At 39.7% G+C, this 27,935-nt stretch overlaps 1 protein-coding gene across 1 annotated transcript in view; it reads right to left on the reverse strand.

Moving 5' to 3' along the window:
• ADAMTSL1 (ADAMTS-like 1) overlaps nucleotides 1-27,935 on the reverse strand; it is a 431,835-nt gene that overhangs the window by 209,160 nt on the left and 194,740 nt on the right. The window contains exons 10-13 of the mRNA XM_006881351.1: nucleotides 25,025-25,075; nucleotides 19,912-20,116; nucleotides 18,585-18,732; nucleotides 14,243-14,327 (exon numbers count right to left, since the gene is read on the reverse strand). Coding sequence (XP_006881413.1) covers nucleotides 14,243-14,327; nucleotides 18,585-18,732; nucleotides 19,912-20,116; nucleotides 25,025-25,075 — 489 coding nt within the window. The remainder of the gene's footprint in view (nucleotides 1-14,242; nucleotides 14,328-18,584; nucleotides 18,733-19,911; nucleotides 20,117-25,024; nucleotides 25,076-27,935) is intronic.

Genomic DNA, 27,935 nt, shown 5'->3' on the forward strand with positions numbered 1-27,935 from the left:
GTGTGTATAAATATATAAAATTTATATAAGATAAATAAACCACAAGCCTCCAAAATAAGTGAACAACAACAAAAAGCTTGTGAACACTACAAGGGGAAAGCAAATATTTAGTTGAATCCCTTTGGGTATTTTAGAATTATTCATAAAATTCATAATACCAAGATAACCTTGAAATAATTATTTTAAAATATAGAAAGAATAGGAAAGTTTTGAGAGACTACTTATACAAAATATCCTTTTACATTCATTTTAAACTTTACCAAATCATTCCTCAGAAATGAGAATCTAATTTACTATGAAAGTCCCCCCCCCCCAGAGATGCCTGGACAAAATGTGGGATTACAAAAATATTTCTCAACATCTTTTGTTAGCTTGCAAATCTCTGAAGCTGCAAATAATTCACCTTGGTTATGCAACTCACATTGAAGTCTCTAAGAACAATTTTTCAAATTTTTTTCTATTTTGAAAACTTACTTTCGAAATATGCTTTTCAGATCCCTAAGTACTATGCCTGCCATTGGGGGGTCTTCAGCATGGGAAGATTTCCCAGTAGTATAACCAAGAATAGAAAGATGCCGGGATTAGAATAATAAAACCAATTTTAATGTACTTAACCAATGCCATTATCTTGGGGGGGTGGACGGGAAAGTCACTGACTGTACTTGTTTAATGCTGCTAAACCCAGTATCCTTCCAAACCTGAATCAATCTGGGAGCTCCACCAAACACTGTCCATGGAGGGTAGCCACTATGGTGCTGGACACACCTACGGCACAGTTGTTCCATTATGGCATTTGAGACCCCAATGGCACAATGTTCAGTGTCGCAGCAAACCCAGATTACATTAGCACAGCAAACTGACAGAAGAGTGCTGTACAACTTAGAGGAATAGTCCTCCAAAATATAGTACTAATAAGGGATTAAAATACAATCTCTCAGGGCCCAACATTTAAATACAGGGCCCTCCAGGAGGTCTTGTTGACTCTAAACAACAGGCTTTAATAAAAAAAAACCAAAACCAAACAACCAAACATTCCATACTGACCCTCAACTGAAACAAGAGAGCCCACCTTGTAGAGTCCAGCCACTTCACTTGGCCTAAATGTATGTGTCCTCCAAGAGGTCTTGTTGACTCTAAACAAGAGGCTTAAATAAAAAACAACCAAATAATCCATACAGAACCTCAACCAAAACAAGAGCCCCATCTTACAGGATGCAGCCGCTTTGCCCAACTCCAGAATGGAGACAAGGGCCTGGCGTTTTATGTTGTCGTTGTTGTTAAGTGCTGTTGAGTCGCAGCCCTATCACCAAAAGACCTTAACCTTGTTCTAGGACTATTGTCCTTTTCCTAAGTTCATAGAATTTCCACAGACATGTTTAGGAAGTGGGTACCACTCCTCCTTCCATGCCTGTCTTAATCTGTGAGCTCTACCAAACATTGTCAGCCATGTGTAACCATTATAGCATTTAAAGCACCAATGGCACACCATTCAGTATCACAGCAATCCCAAGTTACCTCAGAACAGCAAAATGATGGAAGGGTGCTATACTACACAGGAGAATGTCCATTTCAAACACAATTAAAACCAATGAGGTTTTTTTTTTAAAACCCAAGCCAGCACCCCAGGTTCTCATTAGCTCCAACAAGAGGCTCCCAGCCCAGAGCTGACCCCTAATCAACACGTGAAAACAACTTTATCCTACAAAGGTAATATTTCTGTGAATTAGAGTTTCCTGGAAGTTCCAACAAGTCCAGAGACTGCTGGGCTTTCTCAAAGGCTGGACCTTTTCAACTTGAGCATTTTGTAGCGTCATCCTATAGTTCTGTTCTAGAATCCAGACAAGATGAGTCTTACTAATTGAGAGGCCCGGTGGCCCATCAGAAACTTGCTTTTCTTCTAAAGTCTAGAAAACCAAGCAGGAAGAAAGACTGCAGGTTCAAGTTCACCCAGAGATACCTCAGAAGAAAGTCATCCACTTTTGAAAAAATCAGTCACTGGAAACTGTATGGAGAACACTTCTATTCTGACATAGATGGGGTTGCCATGAGCTGGAGTCAATTTACCGACAACTCTTCGGTATTTTTTAAATGTTTCAGACTCTATTCAAATTGTTTCATAAACAAACATTGTTAAATTCTAATAAAAGGCTCCTGGTGGTGCAGTAGGTAAGAGTTTGGCTGTTAAAGATTGGCCATTTGAACTCACCAGTGGCTCCACAGGACAAAGACCTGAACATTTTGGTTGGGTTTTGTTTTTTGGGGTTTTTTTTCTATAGTGATTACAGTCTAGGAAATGAATGAGGCAGCTCTACTCTGACACAGGGAGTCACTATGAGCTGAAAATCAACTTGATGTCACTTAACAATAACAAATTATAATAACCTTGTGAGATACCAGCATCCCCATTTTAATATTGGTGTTAGTGCTTCTGTTATACAATGATGGCCAGAGATTTCAAAGGATACACTACTAAATAAATAACAGACTAAAGACTCAAACCTTGGCCGTCTAGCTTCAGAATCTATGATCTTTGCTGCCCTGTTAGCCACAGCCATTGAACCTACTGTCATTTCTCTTTTGCATTAGCACAATAGTCTCACATCTTTCTTTGTCTTCTCTTAACCCTCATCAGATCATTCTTAAGAGAGATCTTCCAATGCACAGCTTTTAATTGCTTACAGAATAAGGAACCCTCCTGGCATAGTGTGCCAAGTACTGGATCACTAACAGAGAGGTTCACAGTTTGAATCCACCAGTTGCTCCTCAGAAGAAAGATGTACAGCCTTGGAAATCCAATGGCGGGCCACTAGTAGAACAAACTGACTCGACAGGAGTAGGCTTTGTTTTCTTAACAAAAAGCCCTAGTGGTGCATTGATTAAAGAGTAGGCCTGCTTTGGTTAAATTTGCCAGTGGCTTGTCAATTTCATTGACCCTTTTGAAAAACCAGCTCCTGGTATTATTTATTGATGGTTTCAATTGTTTTTTTCCGTTTTTTATCTCACTGATAGCTCTTGTCCTTATAATTTCTTTTCTTCTAGAGATTGTAGGATTAGATTGTTGTTCTTTTTCTATTTGCTGAAGGTGTTGAATTAGATCATTAATTCTTCTTCTTTCTTCCTTTTTAGTATGTGCCTACAGCTATACACTGCCCGTCACCCCTGCCCAAGAACTGCCTTAGCTGTATCCCAGAGGTTTAGGTAAGTTGTATTTTCATTATCATTTGTTTCAAGGAATTTTTTTTATATCATTCTTTATTTCTTTTATAACCCAATCGTGTTCTAGCAGAGTTATTTAGTTTCCACATGGATGATTTTGTAAGCTTTACTCTCCTTTGGTTAATTTCTAATTTTATGGCATTGTGGTCTGAGAAAAAAAATGAGAAGACACAGATACCTCGATTAAGAAATGACAGAGGGAACATCACAACAGAACCTGAGGAAATTAATCAATAACCTCTGTTAAACAGATGACTCAAACTTGCTTGTAGAAGTGAAGAGTTGAAGCACTTGCTATAGAAAATCAAAGAATACAGCCCTCAATGTAGATTGCATATTGTGGATAATTTTGTTGATTGCTGTCAAGTAGAGCATGACTCATAGCAACTCTATGAACAAAAGACCTGAAACCTTTCTATAACTATCGTCATTGCTCAAAGTTTATAGAGTTTCCAGAGTCTTGTTGTTTAGAAAGTGGATGCCATTCCTGCTTCTAGATTGCATATTAGTATCAAGAAAACAAAATTTTCACCACTGGACTGATAGGCAACATCATGAAAGATGGAGAAAAGACTCAAACTATCAACAATTTCATCTTAGTTGGATCCACAATTACTCTTGGTTACCAGAAGTCAGAAGTTCAGGAGACATATTTCACTGTGAATGTCTGCAGTCAGGGACGACTCCAAATGACCGAAGAACAATGATGTCAATTTAAGGACTAAGGTGCACCCGATTCAAGCCCTGGTCTTTCCAGTCACTTGCTGTGCATCTGAGAGCTAGACAATGTATTAAGGATGACAGAAGAAGAGCTGATGCCTTTGGGCTGTGGTGTCGGAGAAGAGTACTGAATATCCTGTGGGCTGCCAGAAGAACAAATAGATATGTCTTGGAGAAGGGAGAGTAGCCAGAGTACTTCTTGGGGACAGAAATAACAAAGCTTTATTTCATCTACTTCAATCATGTTGCTATGAGAAACATCAAGGAGAAGGACCTCGTGCTTGGAAAGGTGGAGGGTCAGCAAATGAGAGAGAAAGATCTTCTGCCAGATGGACAGACACAATGACTGAAGTAATGGGCTCAGTATGGCAGAGATTGTGAGGATGGAACAGAAATAGGAAAAGGTTCAGATCTGTTGTTCACAGGGTCTCTATGAATTGTACTCAACTTGAAGGCACCAAATAACAGCAACAATAGCTTTCCCCCTCCCGGTGACTCAATGACCAGGAAGGTAAGAACTGATGTCATGATTTAAATCAAGTTAGATAAAGAAGAACAGCCTAGAAAACATGAAGATATTAAACCTACATCCCAGTTACAAGTGCTACCTGAAGAAACAAAAAGGCACTTCCTGTTATGGCTTTCCTTGTTATATTCTGAAGTTAGTATGCCCACAGTTAGTATCTACTTATACTTAGACAATTACATGTTATGCTTCAGAGAGATGGTCAGTGACTAAGGATGACAGAAGAACCAATGCCTTTAAATTGTGGTGATGGAGAAGAGTCTTGAACATACCATAGGCTGCCAAGAAAACAAACCGGTCTGTCTTGTAGAGAATGAAACCAAGTTTTTCCTTGGGGGCTAGAATTTTGAAGCTCCATCTCACATACTTTGGGCACACGGCCAGGAGAGACTAGTCCTTGGAGAAGGACGTCATGCTCGGAAGGGTGGAGAGCCAGCGCAGGAGAGGAAGATCCCAGATGAGATGAGTTGATATAGTAACTGAAGCAATGGGGGTTAGTGTGTTGGAATGAGTGAGACCGGCTCAGGACAGGGCAGGGTTCAGAGCTGCTCTACATAAAGGTTGATATGGGTCACAGGTGACTGGATGGCACATAACAACAACAATACACTTAGGCTGGCCTTATTTTATTTCAATTGGGTGTTTATCAGATAGATTGAAGCAAGTTTAAATTCTATGTGTTTCTCACGTCATCAGAATTTCAATAAAAATATTTCTATACAAGGATTTGAGAGCTGCACTGATGTAGAGGTGAGCTTCAGTATTATATACTTGGTGCTCTGGTCAAACATGGCCTTAACATACCTCAGTGAATGCTTTGGAACATTTTGAGTTAGAAGCATCTAAGAACTCTTTTTCTATCTACTTTTAAAAGCTTAACATGCACAAAGCAAAGTAGACCACTAATTGAATGTAACGGATACAAATGGAGCCAAATTCCTCATCATAGCTGGAAAATGAGGACACAGCACGTGTTTCACACCACGTTTCTCTACCTTTGCCTTTCTGACCTGTGTGAATATAGCATGATTTCAAAGCTGGCTTCTCCTTGAGGCAGGTCTGGTTACTCAAAAAACCAGATCTCAGGGACTAGAACGTGATTAGTGCTCACAATGCTATTGGTGGATTTGTCATTCTCAGCTTAATAACAGGCTGCAATTTTAATGCATATCGTTTTCTCTGACTTTGACAAAAACCTAAATTATTGTAAGCTCAGAATACTTTTCATGAGCAATTTCTTCTTCACATGGAGTGAAATTAGTTTATCTTGCAATTTATAAAGGTTCCCCCTCCCCCACCCGCTGCTTAGTCCAACAAACTTGGCAACGCTTTCCAAACGAAAAGTTCAGTTCATTAAAAAATGACCTTAATGGACTTAACATATATTGGTGGTGACAGGATCCATACTTTATTTTGGCACAGAAGGATCCTATTAATTTGTCTTTGTCACTCTCTAGGGCTCAGCTGAGCAGTGGTTCAGACTTCACTTTCTGAAAGCAGCTACAGAAGTTAGAGTGCTAGTGGTGATGGTGAGAAGGGCTGACTTAAATTTAGAATTCGCTTTGCATTAAAGACTTGTCTAATGGTTACATAAAATAGCTATCTGATCTCTGGAGTTTGTAACCAATTTGCTCTCTCTGACATACTGGGGGCAGTCTATGGGGAATGAGTTTATTTAAACTCAAAGAATTGAGAGAAGATGCTTTTCCACCCAAACAAATTCTAAACTTTGTCTTACACGTTATGTAATTTCCTACAGATATCGTCTTATTTTAAAAAAAGATAACTAACCTTTTTTTTCTTAGAATTAACTCTGAGCTAAATCCAAAGCATATTGTTGACAAATTAGATTCTTCAAGGAGGCTCACAAATATTGAAAAAGAAAGAGAAAGTGAAGAGGTGTCAGCTGGCTGAGCTTGGTGTTCTATTTTTTGGTTCTCCTGACACATGAGGCAGTTATGTGCAATAATTACTCATTTACAAGTGAAAAATTGAGGTAAAAAGCCATATGTATCTAATAGAGCTTATGTTCTTTAAGAAGCTCAGACAGTGTAATTATTAAGTGTTTGGCTGTGAACAGAGGGCTCAGCAGTTTGAATCCACCAGCAACTCCATGGGAGAAAAATGCGGCAATCTACAGCTGTAGGACCAAGTAATAGCTTAAATCTTCTGCTAGATGGTGGATGCAATTTTAATTCATGTTAGTAAATGTTATTTACTGTGGAGTTGGATCTGACCCATGGCTGACCCTCCGGTAGGTATTAAGCAGCAGTTAACTGCATGTGAGGAGATTGCCCATCATTCTCCCGCACAGCTGGGGGATTTGAATCATGTGCCTTCAGGACTACAGTGTAGTAGATAGAGTTGGATTCAAGAAACAAGTCTTCATACTCTGTTTCAGAAACTGATGAGACTACCATGATCCAACAGTAACAGGCAGTTCTCAAAAAGAGCTCGCTCTTTTTGTCATGACGGGAGTCCAGAGCGAAGGCTGCGTAGTGGAGTGGACCTGGGGGGGATGGATGTAAAGCAACGAAAGAATTTTTCTTTCACTTTTCCAAGAGGGTAGTGTACTGAGGGGAGGATTGGGAGGCGAGAAAAGTGCAACAATGAATGAATGGAAATCCAAACTCTCTGTAAACTTTCATTGAAATTAATAATAATTTTTTTTTAAAAAAGAGCTTGCTCATTTGTTCTGTGGACAGTTGGCCAATGTGTAATAGTTTGTTTTCAATCCTAAATGCTTCTTGAATGTAAAGATTATTTGGCTTATTTTTATAGTATTAGCATCTGGTACAGACATGGCAGAGAAGTGATTTATGAGTGAATGTGGCCTCTTTCATTAGGAAGAGTGAGCAAATAGCCCAATGACCCCCAAGGTCATCTATAGAGCATGATGAACCAGAGAAACTATCAAGTACTCAGTTTGATGCTGCAGTTGATATAAGAAACAAGATTGATTTGAGTAGATGTGGGGACAGGGAGTGTTGGGAAGCCAAATGGTGAGAGCTGGACCCCAGAATGGTTAAGTGCTGCTGGGTAAGTGTTGAATCAGTCTGGTCAAATGAGATTTCAGCACACTCTTTTTTGGTACCAGTTTTCAAAATCAAATGCTTTTCAACTTCAATTGTTCTAACTTGTAAATCCTGGAATTCCAATACTCAGCGTTACTCTGCCTGAATATCTTTTTCTGTTGACATAATAATTTGCAAGGAGGATCTTGTATTGAAGACATAAAAGCTACACTGGGCCCATTATTGATGTCTGATTCACTAAATATTCTTTAAAGAAAATATAAAAACACAAGTCACACAATGAAAATTTCTAACCATGAGTTGTTTGTTTGAAACTCAGTGAAACAATCAACAATATGAATTCATATTCTTAAATAAGCCATCCACATCCTCTGACATCTTACTAAGTATGGATTAATGTTGACATATGCCTAAATATTATGTCTTTTCATACACTTTTTAACAAAGTCAACAACCATGTAATGACTAGAGGCTCACCCTGGTGATTCTTGCCGGCCAGCCTTTTGTTCTGAATCTGAAGCCGTGTAGGTTCTATTCACACAGATGCAGGGATTTCCCTCTGCTCTTATCGACTCAACCTCCATCAATAAGCTGCTGCCATCTGGCATCCAGATACTACTGCTGCCCTCGACTCTCGACTTGCTTGCTTTCCTCCTTCTCCATTTTTTTTTAAAGTGGATTATAGCAAGATTATTCATAGTAATCTACTTAAGGCCTAAGTACTGTGTTAAAACACAGAAGTATTTTATTAACCATGCAGTAAAGCTGTAATGAAAATCTAGTAAGATAAGTCAAGATCTTAAAAAAATGCCAGATTGAGGCACAGAAGGCAGTTGTGCTTTTGAGGGGCCAGCAGCATTACAAGCAGAGAGCTGGATGGAAGAATGGCGGCTGGGATGGCTGTGGTGACCATGTAACATCCAAAGAACGCACCTCCCGCCTGGTGCTTGTTTTGAGCCCTCTAAGAAGAATTTCTGGCAACTGAAATAAAGCTGGAAGAAATCTGAATTCAAGGTGCCCGATGTTTGTCCACTTCATCTGCCTGGTATGCCTGGTTTGAGGGAGTAGGAATTCTGAAGGAAGGGGAGCAGAACACTTGGAGAATCCAGACCAGATTTAGGCCACACTCACTTAGCAAATTCCATATGGAGAAAATTCAGTGGTCTAAAGGAGTTATTGTACATAGTGCTTTCAATAAGGAAATGAACAACTTCCTTCCTATTCCAAGTCAGATCACACTTTTCAAGAAGATCAGTTAAATAACTTCCTGTTCAGCAATGGCTGGCAGGCTGTACTTCAATGCCCCTGATACCATCAGTCTCATTCTTCCAGAAGAAATTAAGCTGTCAAAGGGGTCATAATGTGTACTTGGCTTCCGGTGGCAGTGATGTGTATGTATACAACTCAAAAAGACATAAAAAGAGGAGATGCAAAGAGAGAAGAACGAAATCAGGAGTTTGCTTTAGCATATGTCATTTTACCACGACAATGTAGGATGACCTAGTGGTAAGAAGCTGTGCTACAATCTCAAAGGTATGCGGTTCAAATCCACCAGTTGCTCTGAAGGAGAAGGAGGGGCAGTGTCCTCTCGTGTGATTTATAGTCTCTGAAAACGTACTTAAGGGTCTGCTGTGGGTCAGTCTCAACTCGATAGCACGCAATACCACCACACATAAAAGCAAGCTTTCAAGGACTCAAAACTACCTAGAAAAGTTATTCCCAAGTGTCTTTTAATAGAAACAACCAGATGGGGACAATTTGGCTTATAACTTAACATCCTTTTCTCTACCTAAGGTCTCTATGAGTTGGAACCAAGTACACAGCACCGAAAAATGACAATAAAACCTGAAAATGCTCTCACCAGCTAGTGGCAAATTTAAGGGGTGCAGTGTGAATCATAGCAGAAGAGAAGAATATTAGTAACTTGCCTCTTCCTCTTTTTCATATGCTTGGATTCCCTAAATTATATGAATAGTTAATGCACTTGATTGATAACCAAAATGGTGGAGGTTCAAGTTCACCCAGAGATGATAAAAGGCCTGGAGATTTAACTAGCCATGGACAATCCAGGGAGAACAATTCTGCTTTGAGACACACGGGTTGTCAAATCTCTCTCAGCTCCATGGCAACTGATATTGCTGGTTTCCGGCAGTTTCAAGATCTAGGATGCAGTGACATTGCCCTTCGAAATATGGAACTCCCTCATAACATTATCAGCCAGCCATTATTCCTTCCGTGTTTCCTATCTGTAGGAAATGGCATTGGTTTTGTTTTTTTGTTTTTTTTTAGTACTTTACCTTTAACCAGCATTTGAACATTTTACACATTTCCCTCTTCCAGCATTCATTACACATGCTCTACTATGCTAATTCTTTATCTCCTCTGCAATCCTATATAACCTCATATCGATTATGTTCTCTATGAGGTAACTTGGGGTTGCTATGATGCTCAATGCTGTGCCATTGGTGTGTCAAATGCCATTGTGGTCACCATGGTGGACAGTGTTTGGTGGAGCTCCCAGACTGAGACAGGCTTGGAAGCAGGAGTGACATCCACTTCCTAAACCACATACCTCTGGAAACTCTATGGACATAGAGAAATGATGGTAGTTCTAGAACAGGGTTCAGGTCTTTGTTCATAGGGTCGCTCTTGAGTAGTGCTCGACTCGACGGTATTTAACAAGTGGATGCAGCAATCTGTAACTGGTCAGCACATTGTTGGCTAAAAGCTCGCATTGCTTAATCTAGGTTTGATATTACATCTTGTTAGCCATTCCTGCTTGTGTTGTTGCTAGGTGCTGTCCAGCCAGTTTTGATTCACAGTGACCTCATGTGTCAAACTACCTTATAGGGTTTTCATAGCAGCAATGTTTATGGGAGCAGATTGCCCAGTCATTTTCCATGGAGCTATTGAGTGGGTTTGAACTGCCAACCTATTGGGTAACAGCCAAGTGCTTAACTGTTGTGACATCGGGACTCTTTCTTGCTTAATGAAGAGAGACTAACCTTCCTGCTGCCTATTTTCAGGAAAGCCTGATAAGAACATGCGCCTGGAGCAAGGCAGACCATGGCTACCAGTGGAAAATTAGCTCAGGACTACAACATCCATACACATATGGATCAATAACTAACTTTTGTGTATCCCTGAAATGTATTGATTCCAATATTCCTGTCTTTGCCCCATGACTAAAAAAAAAAAAAAAACAAACCCCAAATAAGCCAATCTGTTGTTGACGGGGAGGGGGGAGAAACCCCAATTAATGTCTCCAAGTGGTTTTGAATTAAAGCTGCAGTTTTATATACTGAATCACAATATATTAGAACATTACCCCACAAAACCAATCTGAATACTTACTTCAGCTATGCCATGAACCTGGTAGCTGTACTTCTTTCTTCTGCATTGTGTTTAGTGGAAATAAAAACAATGCTTAGTGGAGTAACAGTGTTTTTTTCTTCTGTTCTAATACAGTTTTATTCTTAGCAATCTAGGTTTGATTTTTTGTTTTGTTTTATTTTGTTTCTCTTTTATCAACAGCTTTCTTCGACACATATCTTTGAGTGGCTGCTTGCCAAATATTTTTGGGCACAGTGCTAGCCAGTCTTTTTCTCATAATGTGGGGCAAACAAAGGGATCAGGGATTAAAGGGCATGTCTGGATGCTAAAGGCTTTAACCTAATGCTTTTCCCTTCACTGTTTAATCATACAGGTTGGTGAGAAGATTTTCATTTTACGTCGGTGATAATAAACGACATCAGCTGCTTTATGAAATAACTCTTCAAGGCTAGCAAGACAGGGCAAAAGAGATGACAGTTCTGGCCCTCTGGAGCGGTGCAGGAGCGGCAGCCACGGGTCCTAAATACCACCATCTAATTTAACTGGTGGGGAGAAGAAACAACTTGCTGACAGTGTATCATTTTTTTTCATTATCCTTTGGAGAGCAATCATAACTTGCTACACACATTTAGAATCCAGTCTATATGGTTTTTAAAATGAAAGTATTAAGACCATGCAAAATTATGCTTTTTTAAAAATTCAGAATCAATAAAAATGTGAAAAAAATATAAAATGTGACGCTTAGGACCTTTCTTAGGGTTCAGTGCATTAAACATGTAAATGCATTAGAATGTGAAACTGTATACTTTTCCCTGCATTATTCTACAGCTGTCATTTATTTCATTTGGGTATAAAAGTAATTATTGTGCTGAGCATAATAGTACACATTTCCTTTCCCCTGCACCAGGGCTCCAATTACAATCGCCTTCAATTCTGATTAATCATGCCAAGATGGCAATTCTATTCCACTCAGAATAAAATTTAACAGTGTAATATATGGCTATATGTTCAATGGCGAAAACTATGTGTTTAACTACTTCAGGGATTTTATTATGATTAAAGTTAAATGCACTGCGTCTTAGTCAGACCTTTATGGGAAAACATTCACTACAAAATAAGATTTGCCACAGTCTATGTAATTCTTCTGCAGAATCAGTAAACTCTACTTACAGCTTTCATTTGCTAGGCATCGAATAATGAATACGATGTTTCAATATATATGCAAGATGTTTTGATTAATTTCAAAGTTGTTATATTACCATCAGTCACCATTCAGTATAATATACAGGATTCATCTTTAGAATAGATAATGATATACAGTATATAAAGAGGATGGGGGTTTATTTAGTTAAACTACTATATATTGAGCTCTAACCAGCTTTGGTGACGTGGACTGTAGGGTGTTGCACTGTGAATTCAAACACTGTGCCTCTCTGGGGGTTCGAATACCCTAACTGGGACAAAGGACAAAGATGGAAAAATCTCTTCCCATGAAATATACCACCTTGGAAACGGCAATGGGAACTTGAAACATATTTAACCCAAGAACCCATATAAAAAGTTACCCATTCCAATTATTGCTGCATACTTATTCTTCAGCAACAGATAACAGCAAGAGACAAACAAAAGGGTTTATATACTTTCTACTTCTCACTTACAAGGCTGCAGGGTGATCAATAACCATTGTCTTCACCCCAAGTTCTACATGGGTTAGCTGTTTTTTTCTAATATGTTAAAAATGTTACTGAAATTACTTTATGCAGAAACAATATAAGTTTTGTTTCGTGGTCTTTCGAGTAAGACACATATTACCAAAATATATTAACCATTGTTGTCCGTGGAGTCAAGTGACTGAATATCATATCTTCACAAATGACCTTTGGTCTACACATCTGTATTTTGGATTTCTTTTCCATCCTCTTGTTTAGGGTATGATTCAGGAACATAACTAGTGTTCTGGGAAAATTATATTTTAAAAAGGCTATGTCAAATATATCTAATTGAATTTACATATACAGATGGAAATATTACTTTGCATTTTAGTTACACTAAAACTATCGGTTAACATTAGAAACCACTTTATATCCTGTATATGATACTGTACTGTACAGTATATGCAGATGTAATTAGGAAGAAATCTGTGGCTTAGTATTAGGGAATTGTACTGCCAACAAAAAACCCTAGTGATTCAAACCCACCAGTTGCTTAATGGGAGAAAGATGGGCAATCTCCTCCCACGTGATTTACTCTCTCTGAAAACTCTCTGGAGGGTCAGCTAGGAATTGTTATGATTCTACAGTATATAACAACAATTCTACACTGTAAAAATTGCTGGTGGAAAAACATGTCAGGCTATTAACCAAAAGGTCTGTGGTTCAAACCAGGCACACTGCAGAGCAAAGGTGGGTAGTATCCTTCCATAAAGATTTAAAGCCTCAGAAACCCAATAAAGGATGTTCTGTGTCAGAATCAACTACATGGCAGTGGGTTTGGTATATATTATACTGTGAGGCCCTAGAGGGTGGGTGACGTGTTATGTACCAGTGCACAGCACAGAACCCCACTCTTATATTAAGTGAATGAGTCTAGAAAACACTCAAGCTGAGAAAACATTTTGTTCATAATGAAATTCATTTAAAAAGGTGTATGTCTCTCACATCTGAAATATTGTGCCTATCAGTACTTTCTAGTGGAATCAACACATACTTGGCAGGCATCTGTCAAGTTACCAAACAGCCTGTGTCTCTCTTGTTTCTTCTTCTGAAGTATTTGGCTTCACTACAGCTATTGCTCTTAAAAAACAAACAAACAAACAAGAAAACAAAAAAACCCCACACACCAAAAAGCAAACCCTCATGGTTTCAGTAAAATAGAATAGCTGTAGGAAGATGAGCCAAAGAGCCAAGACCTAGGTCTCCAGCAAGAAAAAGAAAAGAAAGGCCAATACAATTCCCTTTTCTTTAGACATATTTCTCCTGCTCTCAAACTTTGGAGAGGGGCTTTATCGTATAAAGTTGAGGAAGGAAGAGTGTGAAAACCTGCCCAGACTTTCACATCTTATCTTTGATGCACAATCAGCGGCCGCCTGAACTGTCTCTGAGTTGGCAAGAGAGAAATGTCAAGAGTATGAGAGAAGAGAAAGCATGCTACCTTAATGTTTCCATTTCAGGCAAACCAAGAAGTACTTAGAGACCAACTAAACATTTTGAGAAATATACTGAAAACTGATAAAACTCTAATTTATTAATTAAGTAAGATGTTTACATGTCATTGATGTGATTGTTCACAAACGAAGGTATTCTTTGTAATACGGTGCTTTTAGTTACGTCCTAACCCATGAAAGGCACAATCAGTGAGACACATTGTTTTTTAATCAGATAAACGAAAAACGAATCATGATGCTACCACTTACGAGGCTTCTTCTGACACAACGGCTCCTTCTTCTAGCTCTTGAGCTTGTTTGAACCACGGCAGCTTGGCCTCCACCGGGAGTTTCTCTGAGAAACAGATTCACATAAAAAGAAAAAGAACCAAATGGGCATTTCAGAGGAATTTCTTTCTTCCTTTTCCCCTTATTTCTACTACCACTTCTCGCTATTGTACAGTGCCCCAAAGTTCATTGCAGATATCAGTAAGCTATTTAGATACATTTCTGCTTCTCATTAAAACAAGACATAAAAAACGTCAGAGTTGAAAAGTGTTTAGTAATATTAGTCTTTGGGAGGCATGTGGCTTTATAATGTTGCATAATGGAGAATTGATGCCTTTGAGCTGTGGTACTGGAGAAGAGTATTGAGGGTACCATGGACTGCTAGAAAAACAAACAGATTCATCCTGGAAAGGGTTAAACTGGGTGGCTCCCTGGAGGCAAGGATTTTGAGGCTCTGTCTAATATACTTTGGATATGTTGTAAGGAGGGACCGGTCCTTGGAGAGGGACATCATACTTGGGAGGGTGGAGGAACAGCACAGGAGGGGAAGACTCTCTATGAGGTGGATTGATTCAATGACTGGGGTATCGGGACGGGTGTGTCAGAGACAGTGAGATTGGCTCAGGACAGAGCAGAGTTTAGGGCTGTTGTACACAGGGTCGCTACGAGTCACAAGCGACTCAATGGCACATAACAACAACAACAATAACAACAACAATGAGCCTGTAATTGGAGGAACATCTTTTCATCAATCCCTGATGAAACCAGCCAGGCCTTATTTACCTTTACAAGCAAACAGGAAGGGCAAAACTTTATACTGGACTCCTTTAGTATTCAATTCTAACGTATTTTTCTTTGACCTTCTGGCTGAGTGTGACAGATGCTATATATTTTCCACTCCAATTGAATAAAAACCAAGTATGACCATTGACGATCACCAAAGATTGCTTTTAAGATCTCACTCATTCAATACCACCACTATTTGGCTCCCCGACAGTTGGAATATGAGCAATTTAGGGTCCAAACCCCATAATTTCACTTATTTCACCTACTTATCAAGCTTTGGCCAAACCATTCAGAACATGCTTCAAAAGTACTTCCTGGAAAATTTTGTGGAAGCGCAAAAGAAAGCAGGAGGTTAGAACTGCTCCTACAGAAGTAACTGCCAAGATTCCCACTCTGACATATTTATTAGGGTCATTAATAGGGGTATTTGCCTTTATAGTATGAGCCAGTGAAGATATATCACATTTTATAGCATACAATCGCAAAGATGAAAGAAATATGCCTATGTATGCATATGCCACAGAATTATATGGCATTTTAATGATGTTTAGAGAGCCAGATATCACTATGTAGCTGTGAAAATCCAGATTTTATTCTTGATAGTTGACCACAAACTGCTTTTTGCCCCCTGAAGTGACTCGTTAAAGGAAGAACTAATAATTAATTTGCAATTTGCTGTTTTCTGTCAAGGTATCACAACTTGTTCTCTATGTGCAGGGCTTGTGTATGGTCAGAAAACAAAGCCAATGAGAAAGGGTATGTCACCATGGTCAGAAGGATTTTGTTATTATTTTGAGCATATTAATGCAGTTCATCACATACTCAAGTTTACCACTCTCACAACTAAACGAATGAGCACACAGAATCATGTCTAATGGAACAGCTGAGGTATATGCCTTTCAATAAGGAAGCATTCAGTTTGGTACAAATCACACAAATGCACAGGGAGCTCTGATGGCTAAGTAGTAAGGAGCTGCACTGCCAAGCTAAAGGCAAAAATCCATCAGCTTCTCTGTGGGACAAAGATGGGCAGTCTCCTCCCAGGCAATCGACAGCCTCTGAAAACCCACGGGAGGATCAGATAGGAGCTGGTTCCACCTCGACGGCATACAACAACACTCGCTTGTAGTACTTTGCTGTAGATTTGCAATGAATCCTGCCGAATGCACTAAAGGCCCCTCCTCCGATCTCTGAGAAAGCTAAGAAGGACACTCAAGAACTGGCAGGTAACATTGGTGGTAAGCATTGACATTATGACACAGAATCCTGGAGGTGCAGTGGGTTAAGAGCTGGGCTACTACAGAAACGCCTGGCAGTCTGAACTCTATAACTGTTCCATAAGACAAAGATCAGGCAATGTATGCCTGTAAACATTTGCAGTCTCAAAACTCTATGAGTTCGCTCCACTCTGTCCTGTAGGATTGCACTTAATGAAACTTGACAGTGAATTTGGTTTGGTTTAGCGTGATCTGCCAGACACTGTGCTTAACATCCAATTTGCATTATATCTCATTTCATCCACATGCAATATTGAGGAGAAGCCCCAGTAACACAATGGTTAAGTACTGGCCTGCAGACCCAAAGCTTGAAAGTTCCAACTCACCAGCTGCTCTTCAGGAGAAAGAAAGATGAGATAGTCTGTTTCAGAAAAGATTTACAGCCTCCTAATCTGTATGGACCCGTTAGATTATGTCCTACAGGGTCTTTGTAAGTTAGAAGTGACTTGATAGTACTATGTTTAATTTAGAGAATCTGTGAGGTAGTTACTATTATTCTCATTTTACAGAGGAGGAAACTGAGGCTTACCAAGGGTTATACTTATTAAAATGAATCTTGATTTCTGATAAATGTGTACAAAATAAACGAAAACCCAAACCCACTGCCATTAATTCCAACTCATAGAGATCCTACAGACACAGGGAAGGATTCTTCAGGGTTTCCAAGTCTGTGAACTTTGTGCAGACAGAGGGTCATACCTTTCTCCAACAGTTGACCCTCCGCCTTTTCCAGGATGATGCCTTTTTCGAGGGACTGGCCTCTCTTGCCAACATGTCCAAAGTGTGTGAGACCAAATTTCCCTATCTTTGCCTCTAATGCGTATTCTGGTGGCACTTCCTCCAAGACAAATTGATTTGTACTTTTGCAAGTCCACGGGCTATTTAGTACTTTATGCCTGTTGTTGTTGTTGTTGTTGTTGCAGTTAAATGCTGTCGAGTCGTAGACGACTCATAGCGACCCTATGAAGGAAAGACCTGACCACTTGTTTAACTTTCATCCTTTCTCCAAGTTCATAGAGTTTCTGAAGGCAAGCTATTTCAGAAGTGGATGGCACTCCTGCTTCCAAGCTTGTTTTAATCGGGGAGCTCCACCAAACACTGTCCACTAGGGGTAACCATTATCACATTTGACACATCAGTGTCACAGTGTTTAGCATCACAGCAACCACGAGTTACCTCTGTACAACAAGTGGACAGACCAGTGTGCTATACTACTTAGAAGAATGTTTAACCAAAAATAATTGAAACCAGGCATGAAGGCTGCAGATTAAAATCACCCAACTTTGACTTGTTAGCATAACTTTCTATCCACCAGACTCACAGAGCTCTCTTTATGTTGTTGTTAAGTGCCATCGAGTGGTAGACGACTCATAGGGACCCTATGAACGAAAGACCTGAACACTTATATAATTTTCATTGTTTCTCCAAGTTCATAGAGTTTGAGTCATCTACAACTCAACAGCACTTAACAACAACAACAACGAGAGTGCTCTGTTGGCCTGGTGGATAGAAAGTTATGCTACCAAACTGAAGGTGGGTGATTTTAATCTGCGGCCCTCAGGCCTGGTTCAAATTGTCTTTTTGTTAAACATTCTTCTACGCGATCTGTGCATTGCTGTACAGAGGTAACTCATGGTTGCTGTGATGCTAGACACTGTGACACTGATGTGCCAAATGTGAGAATGGTTACCCATAGTGGACAGTGCTTGGTGGAGCTCCCCGATTAAAACAAGCTTGGAAGTAGGAGTGGCATCCACTTCTGAAATAGCTTGCCTCTGGAAGCTTTAGGAACCTGTTGAAACAGGGAAAGCTATACAAGTTATACTTTATGAGTAGAGAAAGATTTTTTTGTCAAGTACCAGACTTTTTTATGCAGTCCTTAAAACTTTGCTACCAACAATATTTGAAAGATGTAAAAAAGAATTAAGTCCATTTAGTAAAATTTATGCTGCAAAGAATGGTTATTAAGAACATTTAGGAGACTTAATAAACATTTCAAGGAATTTAAAATTGGAATAAACCAAAGTGGGGGAAACATCCATACCCACATGCAGCTGGTTCTATTTTAACAACTTGCTGTCGAAATTCTGAGGGAAGACATGACCCATAATTTCCTGAGGAACAGCTGGTAGATTGAACTGCCAACCTTTTGGTTGGCAGCCTGATAGGTTACACACTACTTTGCCAGAGATCCTTAAAATCTGAATAGGCACGATCAATCCCCCAACCACCACAGAGCTCCAATGTCATTAGGTAGTTACCTTTGGGTTTATAGCAGGGCGTGGGGATGATACATTCCTCCTTTATGTGGGGCTTCGTTTTCGGGCTACAGCCGCCGGTGTGCATGCCTCGGTGGTCCATGCAGAGGACCACCCGGTACCTGAGGCCCTGACCACACGTCGCTGTGCACTGGAAAGAGAATGCAAGACAGAGGAGACTCACAGGCAAAGCCTCATTTGCTTCTCTCTATTTCCCAGCTAAGACTTTAAGTAACACTGCACTTTCCCTGAGGATTCCTGGCTGCTCTGGGCCACCTCTTACCAGTCAGAGGATCTTTTTTCTGTTTGGCCATTTGTGGGTAGAGCTAGCTGAGAAGTCAACCCTTTTCAAATTTATAGACTTGGATTAGTCAGTTAGCAATCCCTAAGCACCTACTGTGTGTAAAAGCTGAAGCCTGAATAGGAGTAAACAAATGACTAGTCCTCAGTTTTGACTATCAGTATTGTATTTTTCTTTATACTCTGTTCACACTTGTGCTTAAAATAGGAGAAGCAATAATAGCTCCTACAAAGACACTGCATTTTCTTGACTCTAATCATAGCTTATGTATTTATACATACATAAAAGTCTGTACTTAGAACAATGAATGTGAGGCTACAATGCTTCTACATGCCTGGTGACAAATCCAGACATAGAGAAACACAACAGCTCCCCCGAAGCCTCACGGGCATCCTGTGGCTGCAGGCACAATGGCACATTTCCTCAGCTTTCTAGCTCTATTCTCATTTCGCCTTTTGCATTAGCAGCCAGGAAACCCAGAATCCTGTTCAGTGTTTAATTGCAACAGCGTCCTGAATATCTAGAATTTTTACAATTACTGTACTTCATCCTCAGTTTCATTTCATTCATTCCTCCACCCCCTCCAATGAGCAACAAACACACAGCTTCATTTTGGTCCACCTGGGCTCTTTTCTGGATGCTGACAAAGCAGAGAGAGAAATGCAAAAATGAAACCAAACTTCTGGTCTACTGAGCACTGTCAATGCACGAACTTTGACAGCTTCGGGATTATTTGGCCTCAGTGAATAATTCTTGAAAAGTATTGGTGTCCCCTTGGCATTTAAGGGAACATTATCTGGGGAGTAATGGGTGCTTCTTGAAGTAAGTTAATGGAGGCTTTAAAAAAATCATTTCTTTTCAGGTGTGTTAGATTTGACATAGTTCCTATTTCAGGGACGAAGCTGGTAGGTTTGCAAACACCTGAGGCGGAGAAGTGGAGACCTACCCAGGGTACCAGGTGGGGCTGCGATGGTGACAGGGAGGAGTGGACTTACTCGCCTAACCAACAAAGAAAGAAGGCACAGTTACCGGAGACCACTCCTGTGCCAGCCATTTAGGGCAGTCAAAAATGTTGCAGGGCTGCACGATGGGCATCTTAGGGGTGTACATGCATTTCCACTCTTCCACTGAAGTGACATGCCCCTGGATGTCCTCCTCCACACAGGAAACTGCCCGGCTCTGGATGCCCCCCCCACACGAGGAGGAGCACGCGGTCCACGGGGTGGCCTCCCACCTACAGAAGCAAGGCGGAGTCATCAGGGTAGACATGCACATTGCCAACCTCCTCAGCGTCCTTCAGACCAACCCCGTTCCCAGCGCCTGATGGGAATAATCAGGCTCTGAGTGCCCATGGTCTGCAGAACCAGAGGCCATCTACCTACTCCCTGACATCTGATGAGTAAGAAAGAAGGCTCACCATTGGCACAAGCACTTTGTGAACTGTGAAGCTCCACACTGTTAATTTTTTTTTTTAAAGAGCCCTCCACAGATTATCTGTAGCCTACTCAAAAAGAAGGCTATTGTGTTGTTTTCATCATATAGCTTCAATGCCTTTAAAAACACACACACACAAAAACCAACCCCCCCCAACCAGAAACAAACCTAAAGTTGAACAAGTATCTATGAGAAGACTAAACTGTAACTGGGTTGGTGCTTTTTATTTTTAATATAATGCTCCCTTCCTTAACTTTTGCATATGTTTTTACATGAGAAATCAATAAAAGGTCAACACCAACAAGGCATCCCTTCTCTCTCCTCTCTTGCTACTGTAACCATCAACTTTGGGGTTGTATGGACTCAACACCATTCTGAAGTTCACTCAGTCCCACCCTCAATCTGTGAAACAGAAGTGTGAATGGATGCATTATCTTATTTATTCCCTAGTTGTTGAGGGATGCTAAGAGTTTTCCCACAATAAAGAACTCCTGGAACTGTGGATATGTTTGGCTTGGGTTAGAAGGCTGATGACATCTGAATTTAAAGATCCAGTTCAGTAAGGTTATTGTCAGTAACACTGAAGAGAATTCCAATGATTTTTCAGAGCTTTCCACAGCCTTGAATCATTTGGGATCAGGGCCAGAGAGATATTTTAGCTCAATTCTTTTCCCTCTCTCAATCTCTCTCTGTAGACTTAGAGAACATAGAATTTCTAAAAACAGAAAAAATGAACCCAAATGACTCCAAGTTTTCTTTCTAATATACACAGTTCTTGGCTTATTGAGATTTAAGATTTCTCTGAGAATTAGGAGAGATATAATTTCAATTATGAAGAAGTAACATGTTAACAAGTTGATCCACTTGAAGAGTTTGAAAAGAGTCCTGGTTATGCAGTGGTTAAGTGCTAGGCTACGTATAAAAAAGGTCAGTAGTTGGGACCAACCAGTCATTCCAAGGGAGAACCGTGTGGCAGTCGACATCTGTAAAGATGAGAGCTTTGGGACGTTGACTCTATGGGACGTTCTGTTCTGTTCTGTTGAATAGGCATACTATGGAGACATTATTTTATAGGTAGGTCTTTATATACATATGAACTTGATTTTTCTTATGTTTGAGGCTGAATAATGCATCTTACTAAATTACAGGGATTTTTTCCTGTGTAGTATTGAAGTAACAGCAACATATATTACTTCTACTGCCAACAGCTTAGACATGCTGCCAAACATCAAGTTCTCTTATGCAAATTTCCCCAGGAGATGCAGAAGAACATGTTATTATGGGGAAACTGGGGTCCTCTCTGTCTAGCCCTTGGGTGATTTTTGGCCCTTTTCAGGAGAACGGAGCCATCTACAGAGAACCTCTTTCCCAATGGGGTAAACCAATTCTTATTTGTCTCCTCATAGCCTGATCCAGACTGAACATAAGCTGAATAAGTAAATTCTTAATACAATTTAATGTCATCTGGCAGTTAAGTGGGAAATGCTTTTGAATGTATATTGAAATATTTAGAACTTTAGTAAGGCTGTAGAAAAATCACATATTCCAGTTGGTACTCTAATATCCCAAACATGACTCCTTTTAAAGATAGAATTATTTTCTGTCTCAACACTTGGATGTGGTTCAAAGTATAATTTCAGAAACAGTAATAAGTACCCTTCTTAGTCTTTTTCAGAGATCACAGACTGATGATGGTAATATTATTTTAAGAATTTATGGGATGGTTTCCAGCATATAACTGCAGCTCTGTATGTGAAAATTAGCACATGAATCCTTGTGTAATAACAGCATTATGTGGGATTTTGAGGAAAGTATGACAATAATTGGTTGAGGAAAGGTTTCAATTAGGATATCTCAGCACAGTGATTAGGAATGTGTTTGGAATAAACAAAAATACATCTAAGAAATTTGCCCTGGACAGCACAAGGATTCATTCCTATATCCCATAGTTCATCTCCTTTGGCTTTTAATTTTTTTTTAAATGCATAATGTTCACTTCAATTAAAATGTAAAACATTTCCCAAATTAAGAAGGATGTGAAAAAATGATACATATTAACTCTGAGTAAAGAGCATTCATCAGGCTATCCTCTTTGGAGCAGAGGCCAGATACGTGTTCCAGCAAAAACTGAAAGCAAGAAACAGAAATCTGAAAACGTGTGGACTGTTTGTATCCACACTTGCAGTCTTACACCCAGTTAAACAATTTAAGTCAAACTCTGTGGCTTGACCTGTATGTTGCTGGCCTTTGAGAACCATTTCTCAGCCTTAGTTGTTCTGGTGAAATAAAAACATATTATTTCTAACAGTTCCCATTTACTAAGACTTCTCAGCCAGGTAGCCTATCTAACTTTAGAACCAGCTCCATAACAGAGAGAAAAGGGTAAGAAACACAGTCGGCTTACTTCATAACTGCCCTTTTCTATGATGATGCGTGAGCATGCCAAATGCGAACTTAGGGACATGGTACGAACACCAGGAAGATGCATTTTAATGTGTCCTAGAGAATATTAGGATTTAGGGCATGTTGGGGGAATCTCAATACATAAGAACTCAAGGTGTACCAAAGATAGATTAGCCATGCCAGAGAAACATGAAGAACAGAGATCATATATGAAAGGGTTCTCTGACAACATTTTCATTCTGCTCCCCTCAGACATCCAGCTTTGAAATACATGGCTGTCATGCATCCTCGCCTATTGTTTTCAGGTTGATCTGACTCACGGCAGCCCCACAGTATGGAAGAGAACTGCTCCCGCAGGGTTTCCAAGGTGGTGATCTTTATGGAAACAGACTGCTACACCTTTTCTCCTGCATAACAGTTGGTTTTGAGCTGCTTACTTATTGGTGGCAGACAAACACTTTAACCACCGTGCTACAATGGTTCCTAGAGGAATTCTAAGGAAACCTGGTTAACAGTTACAAAAATGGAAATCAACGGACATCACCATTTAGACAAAATCATTTCTTTTAACTTTCCACTCAATAGCCCCCCTCAATGCAAAGCTCAATAAGTTTGCTTCTGGACCAGGCCAATCTGATGATGGAGCAAAAGCATCATGACGTTGCTTAAGATCGCTCTCAAAATAGTTCTAAAAACAGAGCTCACGAGCTAATCTCTTAGTGGAAACATGTAAAAACAAAGCTCTGACCCCAGTTTGGCTCAACTACAGGAGCCCTGAAGGCACAGTACGTTACAGGGCATTCTGCCGCAGGTCAAGGAGAAAATCCACCAGCTCAGCAGCTCCATGGTAGAAAGATGAGAAACCTCCTTCTATAAAGATTTACACTCAGGGAAAACCTGACGGAGGATCACTGTGAGTCAGAAGAGACCTGTTTGACATCATGTAAACCAAATGCTCCCCTCTCCCATGCCAGCATGAGAATTGGTGACCGTGAACTCCCTGGCAAGAACTGGATGCCTTTATGTAGAGGCTCGACAACAACTGAATGAAGTAATATATAGCTATTCCATACATATGTATGTACACAGACATATCTGCAGGTGCATGTGTGCAGTCACATAGGTGCAAACACATACATGCGTATTTGTGTACATAGAAATACACGATGTGTGGGTGTAATTTTTGGGAGGATGGAGCCTCACAGGCGAGATGGACTAGGCCTCAGCTGGCCTCTATTTGGCCATAAGGGTTCATAAGGGTTTTGGAATTTTTTTTTGGTTTGGTTGTTTTGAAAATTCTCAATTGAGGCTAGTTTGAGATTCAACAAACATGTGTGAATTATGTCACATATTTATGGTCTGCTTCAAACTTTCAGTTTTAAAGTGTAGCTGACTCCCTGCGGGCTAAATGAGAAAAGGAGGTAGAGCAAAAGTCTGAGCACAGTGGTTACTCCACCCTTATTCTGATTTCTGCTACCTGTGGAGAAGCTTCCCAGGAGGCAGGTTGCACACTCATTAGCTAATCTAATTTTTAACATCTCCAGGTTTTCATTAACGTATTAATCAAGAGAACAAGTTCTTAAAAAATATTCCTGAAGAACTTTCATCCCCCTTCCCCCTCCAGCTTTAAAAAAGCTTATATCTCCTCTGGTGGCTGTCAATAAAAATTCTTGGGGTTTTTTTTTTGGGAAGCAAATCTTAGAAATGCAGCCCAAGGAATTTTATATTTTGGGGTAAGTCTCTTCAAATGTTCTGAACAAGAAGAATATAGGGTGCAGGGTGGGGGGAGTGGACTTTTTGGTCTCTAATTATTATGTCCTCGGGGTAAAAAGAGAATACTTGAAGCTCACAAGCACAGCAACACCACATCTGGAATCCACGTTCATGGGCATTGTGATAATGCTTGAGGCAGTGTTTGTTTAACAGTTAGCAACAGTGCTTTAATGACTAGGGTCTTATTGCAGAGGAAACAGAAAAAGAAAAAGGGTGTGAAAACAAAGACAAAACATAAGCCCATACACTGGATCCAATCAGAGTGAATTACTGTGTCCACTTCAGTGTAATATGATCCTATCTTCAACTGCATTTTGAAGGACAAGCTTAGTGTCTGAGCAGGCCAGTATTATTAAAAAAGCAGAGCTCAGGATGAATTCCAACAGGTACCATCTACCATCTTATCATTATTATTATTACTGTTATTTTTACACAGCAACACAGAAACGTAAAACAAAAGAAAACAAAGCAGCAGCAGAAGACGGATTGACTAATTCTAGCATTCTAGCATTAGGGTGATGGATTTACGTACCGAGGAAGGGGATGGTAGAGGTCATAAGGCATGATCTGCTTGTATCCGTCACTGTTAGGAACAATAATGCCAACCCTCTGAGTAGAAGGTACACACAATAAAACAAACACTAAATGATTACATTATACAAATTGCTTTATACAAATGCAAAACAACATTTATAAATTGTCTCTGAAATATAAGACTAAAACAGTTCAATATCTTTACATTAGCGTGAGCTTTAGGAATGGGGCAACTTCTTAGGACACCGCTTAGTATAATTGGTTCTGAGATCCAAGCAGGAAATACCACAGGAAAGGGTGGTGTCAAGAAAACTTGGCACCTCATCATTAAATATGACACAATAAGCTTGTAAATGTTCTTTAATCCCCCAAATTATACATCCGATGAGGTCATAATTATTATCATCATTATTAATGTTACTTCCAGATGCCCACCAAGCAATTACTGTTACTGTCTCACTTCTGATGAAAGAGAGAGCTATTTAAGCACAGCTACAGACCTTGGAATGGACAGTACTATGTAACATGTCTTAGCAAAAACTTTCTTCCCTTGGTAAATCTAAGGGTTGTACTAATACCTGGAAAGCAGCCACTTGGATGTTTTGTAAGGGGAGGGGAAGCTCTTCAATAGAGTTGGCAATTATCAGAAAAAGCATGTTACATACTCTAACAATGATAGCACAGTTAAAAAAGAAATAAATACACATAAGAAAAAAATTATAGACTATGAAATGATACATAGGGTTAAGGGCTATTATTGTAGTGGATGGGAATGTCATGGTGGTTAGTATATCCAGTGCTCTGAGAAGCCTTGTGAGCTCTTTGAACACATGAAATGAGAAGCTCAAGGAGCTACATGGAGTGTCATTGTGGAGTGACTGTGTACAATTCCCCAGAGGATTTTGGGACTCTACTACATCATACTTAACTACATTATTAATTTCCATTTATACCTGCAATTGATAAGATTGGTTTGCTGCAAAGAACTAGTCCCTTGGCGTGTGGAAAATTTATGCCTCTGGTCTCTGATGGTACAAGAGACCACGTGCCTAGTTAGTACACAGATGGTGCCCTGAGTCCCATAGGACAAAGTGCAGGGGCAGAAGATATTCCTTGTGCAACCGGTCAGTGACAGGAAGACCCTTATGGCAAAGTGAGGGGGGTACCTGGCATGGATGTGAGCGTGTGTTTGTATGTGTGTGTGTGTGTGCGTATAAAATACTTAAATTTAAATATATATAAATCAACCAGTTTTCACTACATCCTCACCATCAACGCATAGTATATTCCTTTTATATGGCAAGCCAACTTAAAATCTTGGGTAGAAAACCAGAGAAAGAGTGAGATAGATGCACTTTTGTGGATCAGGAAGATTGAAAAAAGAAAATTAGCCGTGACTGGAGATCTCCCTTGAACAGAGGAAGGAGGTAGGGAAAAGAGGGCTCCATAGTTTTTCTGAAGAAATTACTGAAAGGTTAAGAGACAATGACATTTGTCTGAAAGCAAATAGGAAACAAGCTATAAAGATATATTTCTATTTACAGAAGGACAAAACATTGGCTAATTTGTTTACTTTTCAAGATTATAATTTTTTTTACTTATTTGTATGACTAAATTGTCATATATTTATTATTGTAAGAAGCAGTGTTCACAAAATAGGTCGCTGACATTAAGTCTGCTCAAAATCCTATGTCTCTTCACCACAAGAAAAAAAGAGAATGTGACGTTAAATGGTCCTGCCTGCTTTCAGAATCAGAGAAACTTTCTATTCTCTCCTCCTTTCTTCTGATAGGAAATTCGATAAGGCTGATTTTCTTTCTATTAGAATCATATGACTCTTTTAAACTATTTCTTACATCTATTAAGTAAGGGAGTTTAAGAATTATATTTAAAAGAGTGTCAAACTTCCAAAACTCTTCCAATAATTTTGGACATGCACTTGCAATCTACATACAGTACTTAAAGAACAAATACGTTTGAACTTTTATTCTATTTTATTTCAGTCTGCTGACATCAGTTTCTAAATGCACAAACACATATCAAATGCATTGTCTTCTAAAAACTTCACCCTATAGTTTGTCATCTTCAATATTCAATTGAGCTACTGCTGGTCCTGGCTATTTATTTACCATTTATTTAGCATTTAAAATGGAGATGGAACTTTGAAGGAAACAAACTAGAAAAGAAGGAGAAAAATAAAAGAGGAGATGATATAGAATTCAAGACACTGGGGTTTGCTTTGGACTGATTTAGAAACTGTGTTTTTGTTTGAACAAGAAGTTTTAAGTGTGAATTAAGCAAAACTACAGGTATGTTTGTCTTTCTATGGCACAGGTCATGGTGAAGACTCGTAAAATGACTCTACGGCACCTGTGAAAACAGAGAGATAGCAAAACAATGGTACTTTGTCCAATCCTGCTAATGCAGATCTGTGTGCAGGGGCCCTGCTCTCTCCTGGGGCTCATGCCACGGCCCTGGCCTTTCGCTCCACTGTCAAAGCGGGGAAGGAAACCCTACCTGGACCTAATTTCCTACTGCTTACCTTTAAGACGTTTTGTTCTTTTCTTAAGCTAACTGGATAGCTCAAAGAATGGTGAAGGAGGATGTCATGTAGAGATTTTGAGGAATTCTTCCTGTGCTGAGGTCTCCATTTGAATGTGTGTGAATATGGGCACGCTGCTCATAGGCTTTATAATATGAGGAGTCATAAAAAACGAACTCATTGTCCAGTCGATTTTCATCACTACAGGATGGATGCTCATAGTGACCCAGAGGACAAAACAGAAGAACAGCAAAACACCCAATGCTGTGTTGATTCCCAGAATGTCTCACAGGGTTTCTAAAGCCGTAATCTTTATGGGAACAGACTGCTGCATTTTCCCCCCTATGGAGCCCCTGGTGGGTTCAAG

The sequence above is a fragment of the Elephantulus edwardii genome, unplaced genomic scaffold (genome assembly GCF_000299155.1).
Source record: "Elephantulus edwardii isolate Elephantulus edwardi_28Jun2011 unplaced genomic scaffold, EleEdw1.0 scaffold00014, whole genome shotgun sequence".
Classification (NCBI taxonomy): Eukaryota; Metazoa; Chordata; class Mammalia; order Macroscelidea; family Macroscelididae; genus Elephantulus; species Elephantulus edwardii.